The sequence below is a fragment of the Panthera pardus genome, unplaced genomic scaffold (genome assembly GCF_024362965.1).
Source record: "Panthera pardus isolate Hobbes unplaced genomic scaffold, ASM2436296v1 HiC_scaffold_7, whole genome shotgun sequence".
Taxonomy (NCBI): domain Eukaryota; kingdom Metazoa; phylum Chordata; class Mammalia; order Carnivora; family Felidae; genus Panthera; species Panthera pardus.
The window spans coordinates 81653586-81668583 of record NW_026527002.1 but is presented as its reverse complement, the minus strand read 5'-3'; the positions used below and the strand labels follow the sequence as shown (position 1 = coordinate 81668583).

The 14998-nt window shown below is 57.2% G+C and overlaps 1 protein-coding gene across 1 annotated transcript; it reads right to left on the bottom strand.

Moving 5' to 3' along the window:
- Positions 1-2399: 2399 nt before the first annotated feature.
- Positions 2400-8033, bottom strand: GSDMD (gasdermin D). Its single transcript, XM_053896223.1, has 11 exons — positions 7910-8033; positions 6685-6944; positions 6302-6494; positions 5589-5757; positions 4667-4769; positions 4357-4410; positions 3636-3731; positions 3330-3505; positions 3105-3246; positions 2931-3004; positions 2400-2813 (listed from the first exon to the last, which is right to left on the bottom strand). Exons 2-11 carry the CDS (start codon positions 6899-6901, stop codon positions 2571-2573), a joined length of 1467 nt encoding a protein of 488 aa, XP_053752198.1. The 5' UTR covers positions 6902-6944; positions 7910-8033; the 3' UTR covers positions 2400-2570.
- Between the last annotated feature and the right edge of the window lie 6965 nt (positions 8034-14998).

Here is a 14998-nt window from a genome sequence, read left to right as displayed (position 1 = left end):
CACTTCCGCCAAATCCTCAAAAGGAGGCCAAAGCAGGTGTCATTGGATAAAGTTGAATGAAGAGCAAAGGATCCCATTGAGCCAATAGGTGGCAGTGATTCTGTTAGCGATGGGGAAAGTCGTCCTACACAATAACACTCCTCTCTCGTCTCCCTCACACCAGCCACGAAGGTTTTCAAAAGAAAGGAGGTTAATTTGTTTATTTTTCTTTATATTCCCTATTTTCTTTATTATTTTGTATTATATTACAGTATTATAATCATTTTTATATGAATATTTTTGGCTGGAACGAATCATCTGAGTTTCCATGATTTCTTAGGGGGAAATTCGCTTTGATATACAAGTGCTTTGCTTTACAAGCGAGTTTCCGGAACGAAATCTGCACGCAGACCAAGGTTTGACAAAACAAGAAATGTATGGCGGATGCTCTGGACAGGTCAGGAGGCCCTCCCACCACCGCGAACGGTAGGAGAGAAGGAAAAGTTTGTCGGTGGGAGCGTCCTGCCGGGCTGTGCTGGCCTCGGAGCTCCCAAGCTGGCCACCCGCGGGGAAGGACCGCAGCTCGCAGGACGGCGTGTGGGGCAGGGCCGGGTCTCCCACTTCAGTTTCCCCTCCGTGCAGCCGGTGTGTGCGGGGAGCGTCCTCAGAGCCCCTGGCTGGACCCAGGCCCTGGGCAGGGCCGCACGGAGCCTCATGCCCCCCTCGCCGGTCGCCCGGAGGGCGGAACGTGGGGTAGGTGTCCGGCGCCCGTTCCTCTCGCCAAGCACAGCGCGGCCGGACAGCGATGCCCTCCGGAAAGGAGGTCCCAGACTCGGATGAAGGCTCAGGCAGGCAGCCCCCTGTCCCGGGTCACCCCACCTCCGCTGTGCCTGGGCGTCTCCCACCTGGGGGCCCCACCCCCGCCCCAAGAGCAGGAGCACAGGCTGTCTCCCGAAGGACCAAGGACGCGGCCGCCTCTCGTGGTCGCGTGTCCGCCCTGCCCCCTACCGGGAAGCCCCCTTCCACTGCCTGCCCGCCAGGTGTAAGGTCCTGCCGAGTCCGCGTGGCCCGGAGGCCGGGCTGTGGCCGCCCGGGAGTGTGACCCTTCTCAGAGACTGCTCTGCTGGGCTGCCCCGCGGCAGCACCACAGCCCCGTGCCGGGTGAGTGCTTCCGGCCCCAGGGGTGTGCGGGGTGGCCGGGTCCCTCAGGTCTGTCCGCAGAGGGCCCGAGCGACTTGCCAGCGTTTCTAGGCTCGGACCCGCTTCCCTTCCGTGCGAGGCCCTCCCGCCTCGGTGGCGGTGCTCAGACGCTCTCGGCGCGCTGCTGCTCCTGGAGCCTGCACCGTCAATCGGACCCCACATCTGGGGCTTGGTGGGACACCCACGGCCCGCCTCGGCCCCTGCCCAGGTGCTCCTGAGACCCGGGCCGCTCCAGTTCCGCTGGCGCACTGCAGGTGGCCTTTCAAGCGCCCCCAGGGAGGGTTCTCTAAAGAGGAGCAAAGCCCTGGAGAAGACCGTGGGGCCTGGGGGCGGAAGCCTCTTACTGGGCTGTGTGGGAGGGCAGCCTCAGGTTGTTGCCCGGATCTGGGAAGTGTGGCGTGCAGCGTCCCTTCTGTTCCGATATTCATTTTACCGCCGGGCTTGGGTGCCAGATACTCTCTGCAGTTAATGCCCCAGCCCCAGCCGGACCTCCTGTCCCTTCTCCTTCTCATGAAGCCGCCTGTCAACGGTGGCCGGGACAGAGGGCGTCAGAAGGCGTGTACCTTCCTCTGCCTTCCACCGCGAGGGCGGTTGACTGCGTTCCCACCGAGGAGAGGCAGATTTCCCCAGAGATGGGGAGAGCTTCCCGGCCGGATCACGTACCCTCTCTCCCTGCACGAGGGGCCGCATCTGCCACGCGCAGCTCAGGGCCTGCGAGGGCCCGGAGGCCTGCCAAGGGCCCTGGATGAGCAGCTCGGGGGCTGCGGGCCCCTCTCCGGGGAGAGACTCTTCCCTTGGAGCAGACGTGTTCAGAGGAGGCCCGACCGAAGGCCCGTTTCTCTGGAGTCTCACGTGGGGCATTGCTTCTCCTGGAGCCTCCCTGCAGCCCCGGGGCAGACTGCTTGCCAGCCACACCTACCCCCCACGGCGGCCCCCACTACCTCCTGGCTGGCAGCGGCGCCCTCAAGGTCCCTGAGGCAGATACAGACCCTCTTGGTAAAACCGCTCTGCCCTGTTCTTCGTTGGGCCAGCACAGTGGGGAGGGGCCAGGGCCCAGCCATGCGGCGCTCGCTCCGGAGCGGCCAGGGTCAAACACAGGGCGGCTCCCCTCAGCCCCCTAGCGCACCAGCAGCGAGACCACGGGGCAGACGCCTGTGCCCAGTCCCCGCCGCTGCTCCCTACCCAGATCTGGGGCCCCTCAAAACCTCAGTGATCCCATCTTTCCTTTACACATCGCATTTATTGACTTTCCCCGACTCCTGGCCCCACGCTGAACCGGCCACGTGGCCGGTCGGGCTCTCGCCTTCCCGGGGCTGGCCGCCAGCTGGGCAGGAGCCCCGCCCTGCCCGGAGCGCTGCCCAGGCGCCCCGGCGGGAGAGCCAGGCTCGGCCCTAAGCGCTGTCCTGGCTCAGATGCGGCAGCAGCACCAGGCAGGCGTAGAGGGCGCTCGTGCGGCCCTGCGCGTCCGGCTGCCAGTGCACCTGGGGGACGTCCACCTGCAGCTCCAGGCCGCACTCCTCCAGCAGGACCCAGGCAGGTGCCTTTGAGTCCCAGCTGCTCCCCAGGAGCTCCTGCGGCAGGGACACAGCCCTGTGCTCCTTCCAGGGGGAGCTCTGCTCCAGGACGCTCTGCACCTGCAGGACAGTGTGGGAGGTCGTCGCTGCCCACTCCACTCCCAGCATCCGGCACGCGCCCCCCCCCCCCCCCCCCCGACAGGCCCAGCCCTGCCCCGGCCACCCACGCTCTCTCACCAGCCTGGACTGCCCGGACAGGTCCCCTGTCTCCAGCGCCTCCGCGAGCAGTGCACGCTGGGTTTCGTTCAGCTCTGGGGAGAGACTTCAGGTAAGAGGGGGTTCCAGAAAGCCAGCTGGAGAAGCCCATCTCCCTGCCCCCTACCTGCCCCCCCCCCCCCAGGAGCCTCTCACCAGTCAGTGCTTGTACGAGGTAGAGGATGGGGCGGGCGAGTTCTTCCTCTACCTTTCCAGAGGACTGCACCAGGCACTCCAGGATGGCACCCCCCGGGGCATCAGGGGACGCCACCCACCCACAGCACAGGCCCTGTTCCAGCTGGGGACATATGGTGGGGCGGGTGAGCCCGATGGGCCGGGCGCAGGTCCCACCCACCCTGCCCACTCCAGCAGGCTGCTCACCTCCTCCTGGAGGCTCTCCAAGGCCGGCTCTTCCCGCAACACCTTCATCAGGCCTGCCAGGATCTGCCCGCACAGTTCCCCGGACAAGCCCTTCAGGCCGTCGGCGTGGACACTAACCTCTACCTTCAGGCCCTGAAAGTCTTCAGTGACTGGCATCTGGTCCTCAATGTCCCCATCTGTGTGGAGAGGGCTGGAATTGCCCGGGCGCCCGCAGGACCCTGGAGAGCCCTGGTCAGGAAGGGCAGACTCCCAGGGGGCAAAGGGGAGCCCACCAAGGGTTCTGAGGGTCGTCAAGAAGGTACTGACCCGACACCATGTCCACGGGTGTAGATGGGAACCTCATCTTGAAGTAGCTGAGAGGTATCTGTGACAGGAGACCTGTGCTGCTTGTAGGCTTGTGGCCTGGGTGGGGCAGGGTGGGTCAGTGCAGGGTACAGGTCCCCGAGCCAGACAGGGCTGAAGCCTTCCCCAGACCCCGTCGTCCCTCACCACCCGCCCCAGCACTGGCCGCCCAGGGCAGGGAGTGAGGGTATGCCAGGCCGAGTCTGGTGTGGTGTTGCTTTACGGCCCGTGAGTGTGTGTGCACGTGTACGTGTGTGAGTGCACATGTGAGCGTGCATGTGCACGTGCGAGAGCATTGTGTGAGCGTGCACATGTGTATAGGTGCGTCTGTACGTGTGCAACCGTGCGTGTGTGCGTGAGTGCACTGTGTGTACGTGTGTGTGCGTGTGCATGTGTGACAGTCCGTGTGCACGTGTGTGCATGTGAGTGCATGTGAATGTGCGTTGTACACGTGAGTGAGTGTATGTACGTATGTGCACACGCGCGCGTGTACATGCGTGCGCACGAGCACATGTGAGCGTGTGGGTGTGTGCACGTGAGTGTGTGTGCGGGTGCGTGTGCATGTGCCCGCGTGTGTGTGCCCGTGCGCCCAGTCCTCGGGAGCCCCCGGCTGAGCCATGCTGTGCGGAAGGCCTCAGCCGCTGGTCACCTGCCCCGCGTGGGTGGGGGGATCCCCGGTCCTCACCTGTCTTGGGCAGCCTGAAGGTCCTCTCGTCCTTGTGCTGGAGGTGGTGGATCTCTGGCCGCCAGTGGGAGTGGAGCGGGGGGGGGGGGGGGCAGGTCAGCCAGTGACCCCAGCCTCTCCATCACCCACCGGGACCACCCTGCACAGTTGTCCCCGTGTGCCCCAACCCCTCACATGCCAGAGCATTCCTCAGCCACCGCAGCCAGGAAGCTGTGCAGCCAGACCCCAGCCAGCCGGCGGCAGTCCCTGGGCCTCCCTGCCTCTCTGCCACGGAGCCCAGGCCCCCCAAGTCACCCCAGTCCCCACTCACCCCAGTCAGGGCCAATAACCAGCAGGGCCGTCTGGAATGCAAGGACGCTGCCTGAGGGGATGGTGACTGTCTTCTTCCGGTTCAGGTGGCCCTGGCCCTTGCCCTGAGGGATGGGCATGGGCTCAGGAGTGAGCTCTGGGTTGTGGGGTTGGGTGGGCTGGGTGCGGGTGCTGGGGGTTTGCCTGGGGGCACTGGGGTGGCCGAGGACACATCACTCCAGACTCCTGAGTCAGAGAAAGGAGAGGGCAGGGGGCCAAGGGCTCTGGTGGTGATGGCCCCAAGCAAAGCTCTTCTCCAGTTTTTTTGTTTATTTTTGAGAGGCAGAGAGAGACAGGGCACAAGTGGGGGAGGGGCAGAGAGAGAGGGAGACACAGAATCCGACGCAGGCTCCAGGCTCCGAGCTGTCAGCACAGAGCCCGAGGCGGGGCTCGAACTCACAAACCTGGAGATGGTGACCTGAGCCAAAGTCGGACGCTCAACCGGTTGAGCCACCCAGGCGCCCCTCTTCTCCAGTTTTTATTGAGAGTCTTATCAGTACAACTCGAGGGTGCAGGGGAAAGGAACGTGTGCTTTCGAAAGCAGGAAGAAAGCAGGCTCATTAACTGTCGGGGATCGGGGATCGGGACGATCAGGGTAGTGATGTGTGGGTGGCGGGGGGTGGGGGGCGGGGGGCGACGTGACGGGGGCAGTGTATACGTCACAGGAAGGGGGTGGTTCTTCTACCTCAGATTAAGCGTTTACAGAGCGGGGAACACGATCCACGGGCAAGGTGTGGACTTCAAAGGAGACCGGCTTTTCTTGGCCCGCTTTGCTGCTTCTCAACCGGGCCGCCAACGTTCCCTTCTTAGATCCCAGCCGCCCAGGCTCGGCCGCTCCCTCCTGCCTCCCCGACCCCTGCCCGCCCACGGCCCCCGCCACGCACCTGCACGCGTAGGACTCCGGGCAGGGCGAATTGGCCACAGCCCTCCTGCTTCTGGGCCCGGGTGACCTCCACCTCCTCCTGCGTCTGCAGCACCTCCGTCACCACGAACACGTCGCTCCCGCAGCTCCGCAGCTGCTGCAGGATGTTGTGCTCCGGCTGCCGCAGGCGCCTACGGCGGGGGGTAGGTCTGGAAGCTCCGGGGCGCATCCTGCCCTCTCCGGCCCCGGGCCGTGGGTCGGGCCTCCCTCCCGGGACCTCAGCCTTCGTGCCGGTGGGGGGCTGACACGGCCCGGGAGTGCGGGGGCTCTGCGGGGGCCGGGGCACGGGACCCCCGTCGCTCCTTTCCCGGGGGCCTCCCAACAGTGTCTGGGGGCGGGGCCGGATCCAGGGGTGATAAGTGGACACCCACAGACGCCTGGAGGTGCCCGCCCCCCTTGTCGGCTCCACCCCAGTGGCCTGGGCTCTGCCTGACCACCCTGACCCTCAGGAGGCGGCCACCCCCCCCCCACCCCCCCCGCCCCCCCTCCCCCCCCCCCCCCCCCCCCCCCCCCCGTCACCTCTGCGGGCTCGGCAAACCCCTGGGGGCTCCCCCACCCCGACTGTGCTGACCCCTTGGCCTGGCAGCGACACCCTGTGACTCCTGATGCCCCAAGGCTGTGACCCAGCGGTTGCTTAAGGTTGGAGCCTCCCCGGCCCCCCCGCCACCGGCTCACCTTTCTTTGTTCATGGCCCCCCAGGTGTGGAGGGGCACTTTCAGCACGCACACGTCCATGGAGGTGCTGGCTGTGGCCGACACCGCTGCCCCGCTCACAAACTTGCCCTGTCCCAGCGCTTTCACCTCCACGTTGCCCTGCACCATCCCGTCCACGAGGTCTTCGATGTGGAAGGAGGCGACGCGTTCCACAGCTAGAGCCAGACCAGAGCTGAGGCTCCATCCTGCCAGCTGCCCCCCGTCCCCCCCCCACCCCCCCCCCCCGGCAGAGGTGGTGCTTTGTCTTTTGAAAGCACGCAGCCCACACGCCCAGAGCAGGCAGCAGGCCGGCCTGTTCGCTCCCCTCCCACCCGAGGCCCCCCGACTCAGTGCCCAGCAGGGTACCTGGTTCTGGGGCATCAGGCTCCAGAATGTCCTTGATGGACAGGTTGAGACACTTGTAGCGGGGTTTCCAGAACCATGAGCTGGAGAGCTTCCTGCCCAGCAGGCAGTAGGGCCGGAAGCTGGTGGAGCTCCGCAGGCTGTCCACGGGGATGAGGTCTCCTTTGGGGTCCAGCTCCCGGACCACGCTCTTGACCACCCTTTCGAAGGTGGACGTCATGCTCCCGAGGGGTACAGATGGCTCAGGCGTTCTGTGATCAGGGCTGGAAGAGTGGGAGGGGGCACGGGGCCAAGTGGGTACTTGGATGCCTCCTACGACAGGGAGCTCTTTTCCTCCACAGGCCAGTCCTGAGATGCTCCAACAGGCAGCAAGCTCCCGCCGCTGATCATTACTCAGCACCGCCTACCCTGGCATCCACTCGAACCATCTCTCCATGGGGTGGGTGAGTGCCCCTAGGCTGGGACGGCATTCGCAGCCCTCAGTGGGACTCAGGCCATTCACACCATCTGTACCATGGCCAGAGTGCCCGCAGGACGCCCAAGAAAGCCCAGGGACTCTCAGTGCTTGGGGAGGGGTGGGGCAGGGCCGCCCTTGGCTCCCCACAGAGGCCTCCGTCGTGTTGTCAGCCCAACAGCGCTTAGAGCCGCTCTTGAAAAGCAGCCACCGAGGGAGGGCAGGGCGGGGGCCTCAGGGTGAACCCCAGGCCGGTGCTCTCTCTGCCGCAGCAGCTGTCTCCCTGGCTGAGGTGTTCAGGGGGCAGAGGAAGAAACAGGAGCCACCGAGTTCCTGGGCACTTGGCACAGGGGCCACAGCGAGGCCCAGTCAGAGCGTCTCCAGCTTCCAGGTGAACCCTCTAGGGCCTGTTCTGTGCCCAGAGTCTAAGGCTGAGGCTTCAGGGGTCAGAGGCCAAAGCAGACCTGACCCGGCACGCAGGAGCCCTGGGTCCCAGACAGAGGAGCTCCCGTCGGTAGGAACCTCTGAGCCTCAGTGCCCGTCTGAATCGGGAGCAGACCAAAGGGTGACCGGAGACCCAGATGGGCTGGCGAGGGCGCTGCCTTCCCAGAGGCCTCGGGCTTCCCCAAACTGGTCTGGGATCATGGGGAGTCCTGGAGGGTGCTGGGACCAGCACCTCCCAAAAGGGCCGACGTCCTCCGCCCCTGGTGTGAGCCACCCCCACGCCCCCGCCCAGCCAGCAAGGAACGGTACTGGGTGTGGGGCGCAGCTCACCGTGACCGTCACCCCAGGCTCTGGGCCCACGACGTGAAGCAAGGCCTCCCTGCAGACCAGGGCTGTGCCGGGAAGCTTCTGAGCAAGTGCACAGACCCAAAAGTGAAACTGGCCTGGGGAGGCTGGCCGATGCTCCCGGAAACGCCCCAGGCAGCACACACCCCGTGGGGCCCCTCTGCCCGCCCAGAGTGGAGCAAGCCAGGGGCCACGTGGCAGCCCACGGCCTCCCCCTCCAGCCGGCAACACCTCTCGTGGTTTCTTTCTTACGACTCGGGCGATGGCAAAGTCTCCATTAGACATTTCTCTAAGGAAAATGTACAAACGGGCACCAAGCACTGAAAAGCTGCTCACGTCATCAGCCACCAGAGGCCCGCGCATCAGACCACACCTGTCGCGACCGGCGCGACAAACACCGAGGTCAGGGTCCTGAGGGTAGGGGAATGCAAGAAAAAAGAGAGAGGAGAACGTTTGGGAACAGGAGGGTCCCCTGGGCTGACGGCCCAAGTGACGGCTTTATTGTTGCCGTACGCAATCTTTTATATCCAGACTCTTATGGGTCAGGCCATTCTAAGAATAAACGGGTTTCACATAATCGCTGCCAACCAAAACATTTAGTTGTGTGTTTCTTGTGAATTTTCTAGACGGGTCACAACAAGACCTTGTTGATAAGATTGCTGGCAAAACACAATTCCCATGTTTGTTTCTATCTGACTCGGGGTAGAAAAAGGGAGGAGCATTACTGCCAACACCCGCAGACCACAGGCTTCAGGAATTAACTTTCTCAGCCTTGACAAGGCTTTCGTATGCCCTTGAGAGGGGGGGAATGGGAGGGGGAACCACCGGGTTGGCTGAGTCAACAGGGAACAATTGCTCGACTGGGTCTCATCCTGGAGCCGGGGCCCGGCCTCCCACATGAATGGGAGGGGGAACCACCGGGTTGGCGGAGTCAACGGGGAATGTTGCTCGACCCGGTCTCAGCCTGGCGCCGGGGCCCGGCCTCCCACATGCCCCCCTATTGTTTGTAATTGCAACATGTGCATCCTGGCTTGGTATGTGGTAAAGGCAGTAAGACCCCATCTCCAGAAATAACATAGCAAGACAAGTATAACAGATATTACGGAAACAATTCCAATAAAGATCCAAAAGGAATGCTGAAGAATATTAAATGGATTAAACCCATTAAGTTGGTGCAGTATGGTTTCAGCGAGATCTCCAGGGTCAGGGAAACTGAGTGAGCTACCGGCAACAGCATTTATCTCTTCTTGTAGCTGTGAAAGGTCTAAGCTAGTGTTAGCATCGTGCCAAACCCCTTGTAAATGACGACGCACTTGTCCCCATGTCCTATTGGTATCCTCTAAAGGGGTAACACAGATATGCTTATATGCATCATGACAAATTAAAGAAAGTCTGGTACGCAAAATAGCAAACTGATCACCAAGATACATCAATGCTTCTTGCAGTGCCTCTAATTGGGCTTCCAATTTACGGTCTATTCGTTCTTGAGTGGCAAGCGCCTTGGATACGTTATGAGCCAATTCATTTACATGGGATGCCGTTTGGGCACTTTCATGTAAGGATATTACAGATACAGTTGCAGAGGGAATTACAGTCACTGCTGCTATGGGTCCAGCAATCAAGAGTCCAAGAAACCGTCTGGTCCTGCGCAGCCGTTCACTGATTTCTAAGGCCAATTGCATCCCATAATTAGGATACCAAGGTCCTGTAACATGTACTGGCAACATCCAATAGGGAGGTGGTAAGAGCAGATAAACCTTCATTCCACTTCTAGAGGGTCCATCTACTGGGAGACAATTGGTCAAAGCACAAGCAGGACACGTCAGCCGGTATAACTGATGACCATCTTCTTTCGCTGGAGTAACGGTCCCCTCTCCAACAACCAGAGAGTAGGGGGGAGGAACACAGGCACGCAATTGCAGAACTGCAGAAACATAATATTCTGGAAAACGAAAGCTGTCATTAGTGTGTATTTTATCAAAGGTAGCATATAACTTCCAAAGATCAGAATGAATTCTTCCTTCAGGGGCTGCAAAATGGTTTGTGGGATAATCTTGTGGTGTACCTGTACCTCGTTAGGAGGTGGACCCACGACCCTGGGATCGAGAGTCCCACGCTCTACCGACTGAGCTAGCCGGGCCTTTCGGGAATAATCTGTAATGGTATAGTTTACGTCTTTAGGAGTCATCCTCAGTGAAGAGGATTGGGCACATTTACCCCAAGGTGAGTCCCCAGTAAGGCCTCGACCAGCTGAGGGACATGTAGGAAGATTCCGAGGGGGATCACGCGGCCCAAAAAACATCCATTCTCCTAATAATTCTCTCTTTTGCCAATAAGCGGCAACAGAGCGGGGTACCCGTTCCGAAGGACGCTTGTCATTTTGCCACAGTGTATAAGTAATAGACCGCCCTACTGGTTTCGTACCCAAACACCCATAAGCAAGTTTGTACGGCGTAGACTCCCTTTGCAGGCAGATAGGTGTTCCTGCAGAGAGTGCCGTCCAATTTATAGAGGCCGACACAGTGGGCAAAAACCCTGCGTCTTCCCCTCCCATAAAGGTGAGACTGGTGTATACTTTGGGTGTGGGGTCTCTCCATGTACTGTAGGAGGACCTACCATGTATGCCCAATAGAGGACAGATCCCCGGGTGTAGTGAGAAGGCACAGGCCAAGAAGACATGTGTGGCCGCTACCTCTCCACCTGAGGCCATCACTACATCAGTGGCCTGGGTCAGCAGGTTCTTTATCTGTCCCCAGGTGGCTGTACCCGCCTTATGACTCCGCCGTTGTCGCTTCTGGGGGGGCTCCGTCGCTGTCACTTTGGCCATTTTTCGGCGCAACCGTAATGTCTCTGAGGAGCCGAAGCGGGACCCGGCGCGGCGCCTCTTCATCCTGTGGAAAAACACAAGCACACCCTCGCCCTTCCCGAAGGACTGGGTCTGGGCCTCGCCAAATGCCTTCGGCATATCTTTGCATCTTGCCATCAAGAGAGGTTCTTGACTCCTTCGCCAGCGACGCGCTGCGGCAGTCAGCCCTGCTTCATTGACATTAAAAAAATTTAAAACATACAACACAAGAGTGAGATGCACACGTGGGGAGTACTTGATCTTTCCCTTTAATATCTCCCCCTCTTTAAGTTTTCGCAGATACTGTTTTAGAGTCAGATGAGCTCGCTCAACAATAGCCTGTCCTGTGGAATTATAAGCAATGCCGGTTGTATGCTCAATTCGGAGTCGGCGGCAAAATTCTGCAAAAGATTTAGAAGCATAAGCACTACCATTGTCAGTTTTTATTTTACGAGGTTTGCCCATTGCTGCAAAGGCAGAAAATAGGTGATTTTGAACAGCAACAAATGCTTCTCCTGAGTGGGCTGAAGCATGTATGTAGCCTGAGCAAGTGTCTACAGACACACGTATACGTCGCAATTTCCCAAAAGGTAAATACTGGGTGACGTCCGTTTGCCACAAATCATTGGGTCGAAGACCTCGGGGATTAATGGCACAGACCGGCTGTGGGAAGAATTGCGGACAGATGCCGCACTGTTTAACAATTTGGCCGCTTCACGAGATATTTTGAATTCTCGTCGAAGGGCTGCCGCATTCTGATGAAAATTATCACGACTCCTTTTGGCTGTTTCCCAAGGAGTGGTAATGGGCAGAACTTGCGATAAATGGGTTGCTGCATCGGCTATCCGATTCCCAGCAACTAGGGGACCGGGCAGATGGGTGTGAGCTCGAATGTGGGAAATATAAATTGGACTGTGCCGTGAATTAAGAAGTTTTTGTATAGCATGAAGTAGATGATAAAGTTCCTCATCTGCTGTCAGTATAAAGGCAGTGGGAAGCTGCAACACGGCTTTGACAACGTATTGACTGTCAGAATAGACATTTATAGATTCTGGGTAAGTTCTTAGGGCTACCTGAACGGCATAAAGCTCGGCCCTTTGGACAGATTTAGTCGTATAATTTAAAGTGATCAAATTTTTATGTTGGGAAGTGACATAATACCCTGCAATTTTACCCTCTTTCCTAGCATCCACAAAAAATGGAAGCAGCATCTTCAATCGGCTGACAGACAATAGGATTATAGGGCAAAATATCTATAAGACTGAAACCTTGTATTAAAGAATCAGAAGGTAAATGAAATTTAATTTGACCTGTAAAATTAGCCAAGGCAAGTTGCCATTCGACGGACTGGGCAAAAGCAGCGTCCACCAGCTTCTGTGTCAGAAAGCACAGGCAATAAATTCTGGATCGTGTCCAAAGAGCTGAACAGCTCGGGATCTTCCTCTAATGATGAGAAGACAAACCATAGATAGCAAAGGATTAATGACATGCGGAGAGTGTAAGGCTAAATGTAGCCATTCAAGTGGACCGTGAGATTGCCACAGAGTTGCAAAGGGGATGACCTGAGGTTTTAACATTATTAGATACAAAGGCTGAGAAGGGTCAGTTCTAGTGACGTGGGCCTGCTGAATGGCCTGTTCTATATGTCTTATAGCTTCTTTAGCTTCTTGAGTGAGACTTCGCGGGGACGCTGGAGAACTATCTCCTTTTAGAATATTAAACAAAGGCAATGATTGTTCTGGGGTGACCCCTAGTGTGTTTCTAATCCAGTTCATATCTCCTAATAATTTCTGAAAATCATTTAAAGTAGTCAAATGTCCGGTCCTAATTGATACTTTCTGAGGTCGGACAGTTGATTTGGAGATGAGATACCCTAGGTATTCAAAAGGTGCTTCCCTTTGAACTTTCCCAGGGGCAACAATCAAATTATATGCTTTAAGGCATCTTTGGAGAGAAATAAAAGCCTCCTGTAATAATTCCTCAGTTTCAGCAGCCAAAAGTAAGTCATCCATATAATGGATGCAATATACAGGGGGAAAACTCCGTCTAAAAGGGGCAATTGCTCTGGCCACAAACTCTTGACATAAAGTCGGACTGTTGGCCATGCCTTGCGGTAATGCCTTCCACTGATACCGCTTAGCAGGTTCCTGTAAGTTAGTGGAAGGCAGGGAGAATGCAAAATGTTCTCCGTCGCCAGGGGCCAACGGAATGGGAAAAAAACAATCTTTTAAGTCCAAAACTAGCAATTGATATTGTAAAGGAAGGGCCGATGGGGAAGGGAGGCCGGGTTGCAAAGCCCCCGTGGGCTTCACGACAGCATCAATTGCTCTCAAATCTTGCAGCGACCTCCATTTATTTGACTTTTTTCTAATCACAAAGATTGGGGTGTTCCAGGGACCGGTGGAGGGAACTAAATGACCTAATTGCAGTCGTTCCTCTATGAGGTGAGCAGCAGCCTCCCTCTTAACAGTAGGTAAGGGCCATTGGTCAACCCACACTGGAGTGGAAGTCATCCACTGGAGAGGCATAGCGTGGGGAGTTTCCAATGGCCCTAGGAAAAACCCAATCCGAAATGGTCTCTTCTGGGCTCGGGGACATACGGCTCAGGATTCCCCTGCAACTCCTTCCCTAAGCCTTTCCCCTCAATAGAGCCCATTTCCTTCATAAGGTGCATAGCGAGATTAGTCTGTTTTGGAATCGGGACTGCCTTAGTCTCCAGAGTCAAATTCATTGCAGTTAATATGTCCCTGCCCCAGAGATTAAGATCTATCTTCAAAACAAAAGGCTGAAAAGTTCCAGTCGTACCATCAGGCAGTCTCCAATGTAAATAATCAGAGATTTGCAACGGAGCAGAGGCGTAACCAACACCTTTAATTGGAATATTAGTCACTTGAGTAGGCCACGTGACAGGCCAATGTTTTTGAGCGGTAACTGAGACATCTGCACCTGTATCCACTAGTCCCTCAAAAGGGACTCCTTGGATATGCAATGTAAGCATGGGCTTTTCTACAGAGATCACTTTAGCCCAATAAAGATCTGTGGAGCCGAACCCCTGATTTCCCCGGTAAGGTTTAACAGCCTTATTATTGGAGGATATCCGGGGTATCAAGATCAATTGTGCTATGGGAGTCTTGGGCTCAAGCACCAAAGTTCCCATAGTTAAGCTGGCCAAAATTTTTATTTCTCCGGTGTAATCTTCATCAATGACTCCAGGATAGATCATCAGTCCCTTAAGAGTCCAGCTGGATCTTCCCAATAATAACCCCCAAGTGTTCCTGGGTAGAGGCCCCCATATCCCTGTGGGGATGGCGTTGGGGGGCTGTCCTCCTTCTAGGTAAACGGACTGAGCTGGGGCAAGATCTAGTCCCGCACTGGCGGGGGTGCCGCGGTGTCGTTGGCTAATACCTGGGAGGTCTCCAGTGTTGGACACAATGGGTGGGAAGGCGCCTGTGGGGACATTTCCGCAATTGTTTGAGGGGCCTGCGGCTGGCCCCGCTTCCAGTTTCCCTGAAGAGGTTTGCCATTACAATCAGTTTTAGAGCGGCATTCATTGACCCAGTGACACCCCCGTCCACATCAGGGACAAATAATTGCCGGCTTATTATTAATGTTAGGGCCACTTGGCAAACCGGGGGTGGTTGGAATTATTTCTTTACTACGACGTTGGGCCTTCATATGGCCCTTTTGGCCACATTTGAAACACACTACTCCACCCAACTTCCTTGGATTAGTTCTTACGTTTTTACCCTGAAGCTGGGCATGCACCTGTAAGGGGTCTATTCCCTTTAAGGCGGCTGCCAAAGTAATGCCCTGAATATAAGAGGGTCTAATCTCAGGACATAGCCTGATATAATCCTCCAAGGTACCCTGATTTTTCCAAGGACGAATGGCTGCCTGACATGCAGAATTAGCATTTTCATAAGCCTGTTTTACAATAATGGTACCTGCCTCCCCATCAGTAACCATACGACTGACTGCAGTCAAGAGGCGCCCAACGAAATCCTGGTACTTCTCATCTGGCCCTTGCCTAATTTTAGACAATTCCTCAGTTCTGCCCCCTGTAGAGGGGAGTTTTTTCCAAGCTGCAATGGCACAGGTATTAATTTCAGGATAATTCAGCTGGAGGCCCACATCATCATATCGTCCTGTACCAGTGAGCATGTTGAAATCCACTGGTATGTTAGTTCTTTTATTACACATAGCCTGTTTTTCAGCATTCTCTGCAAATT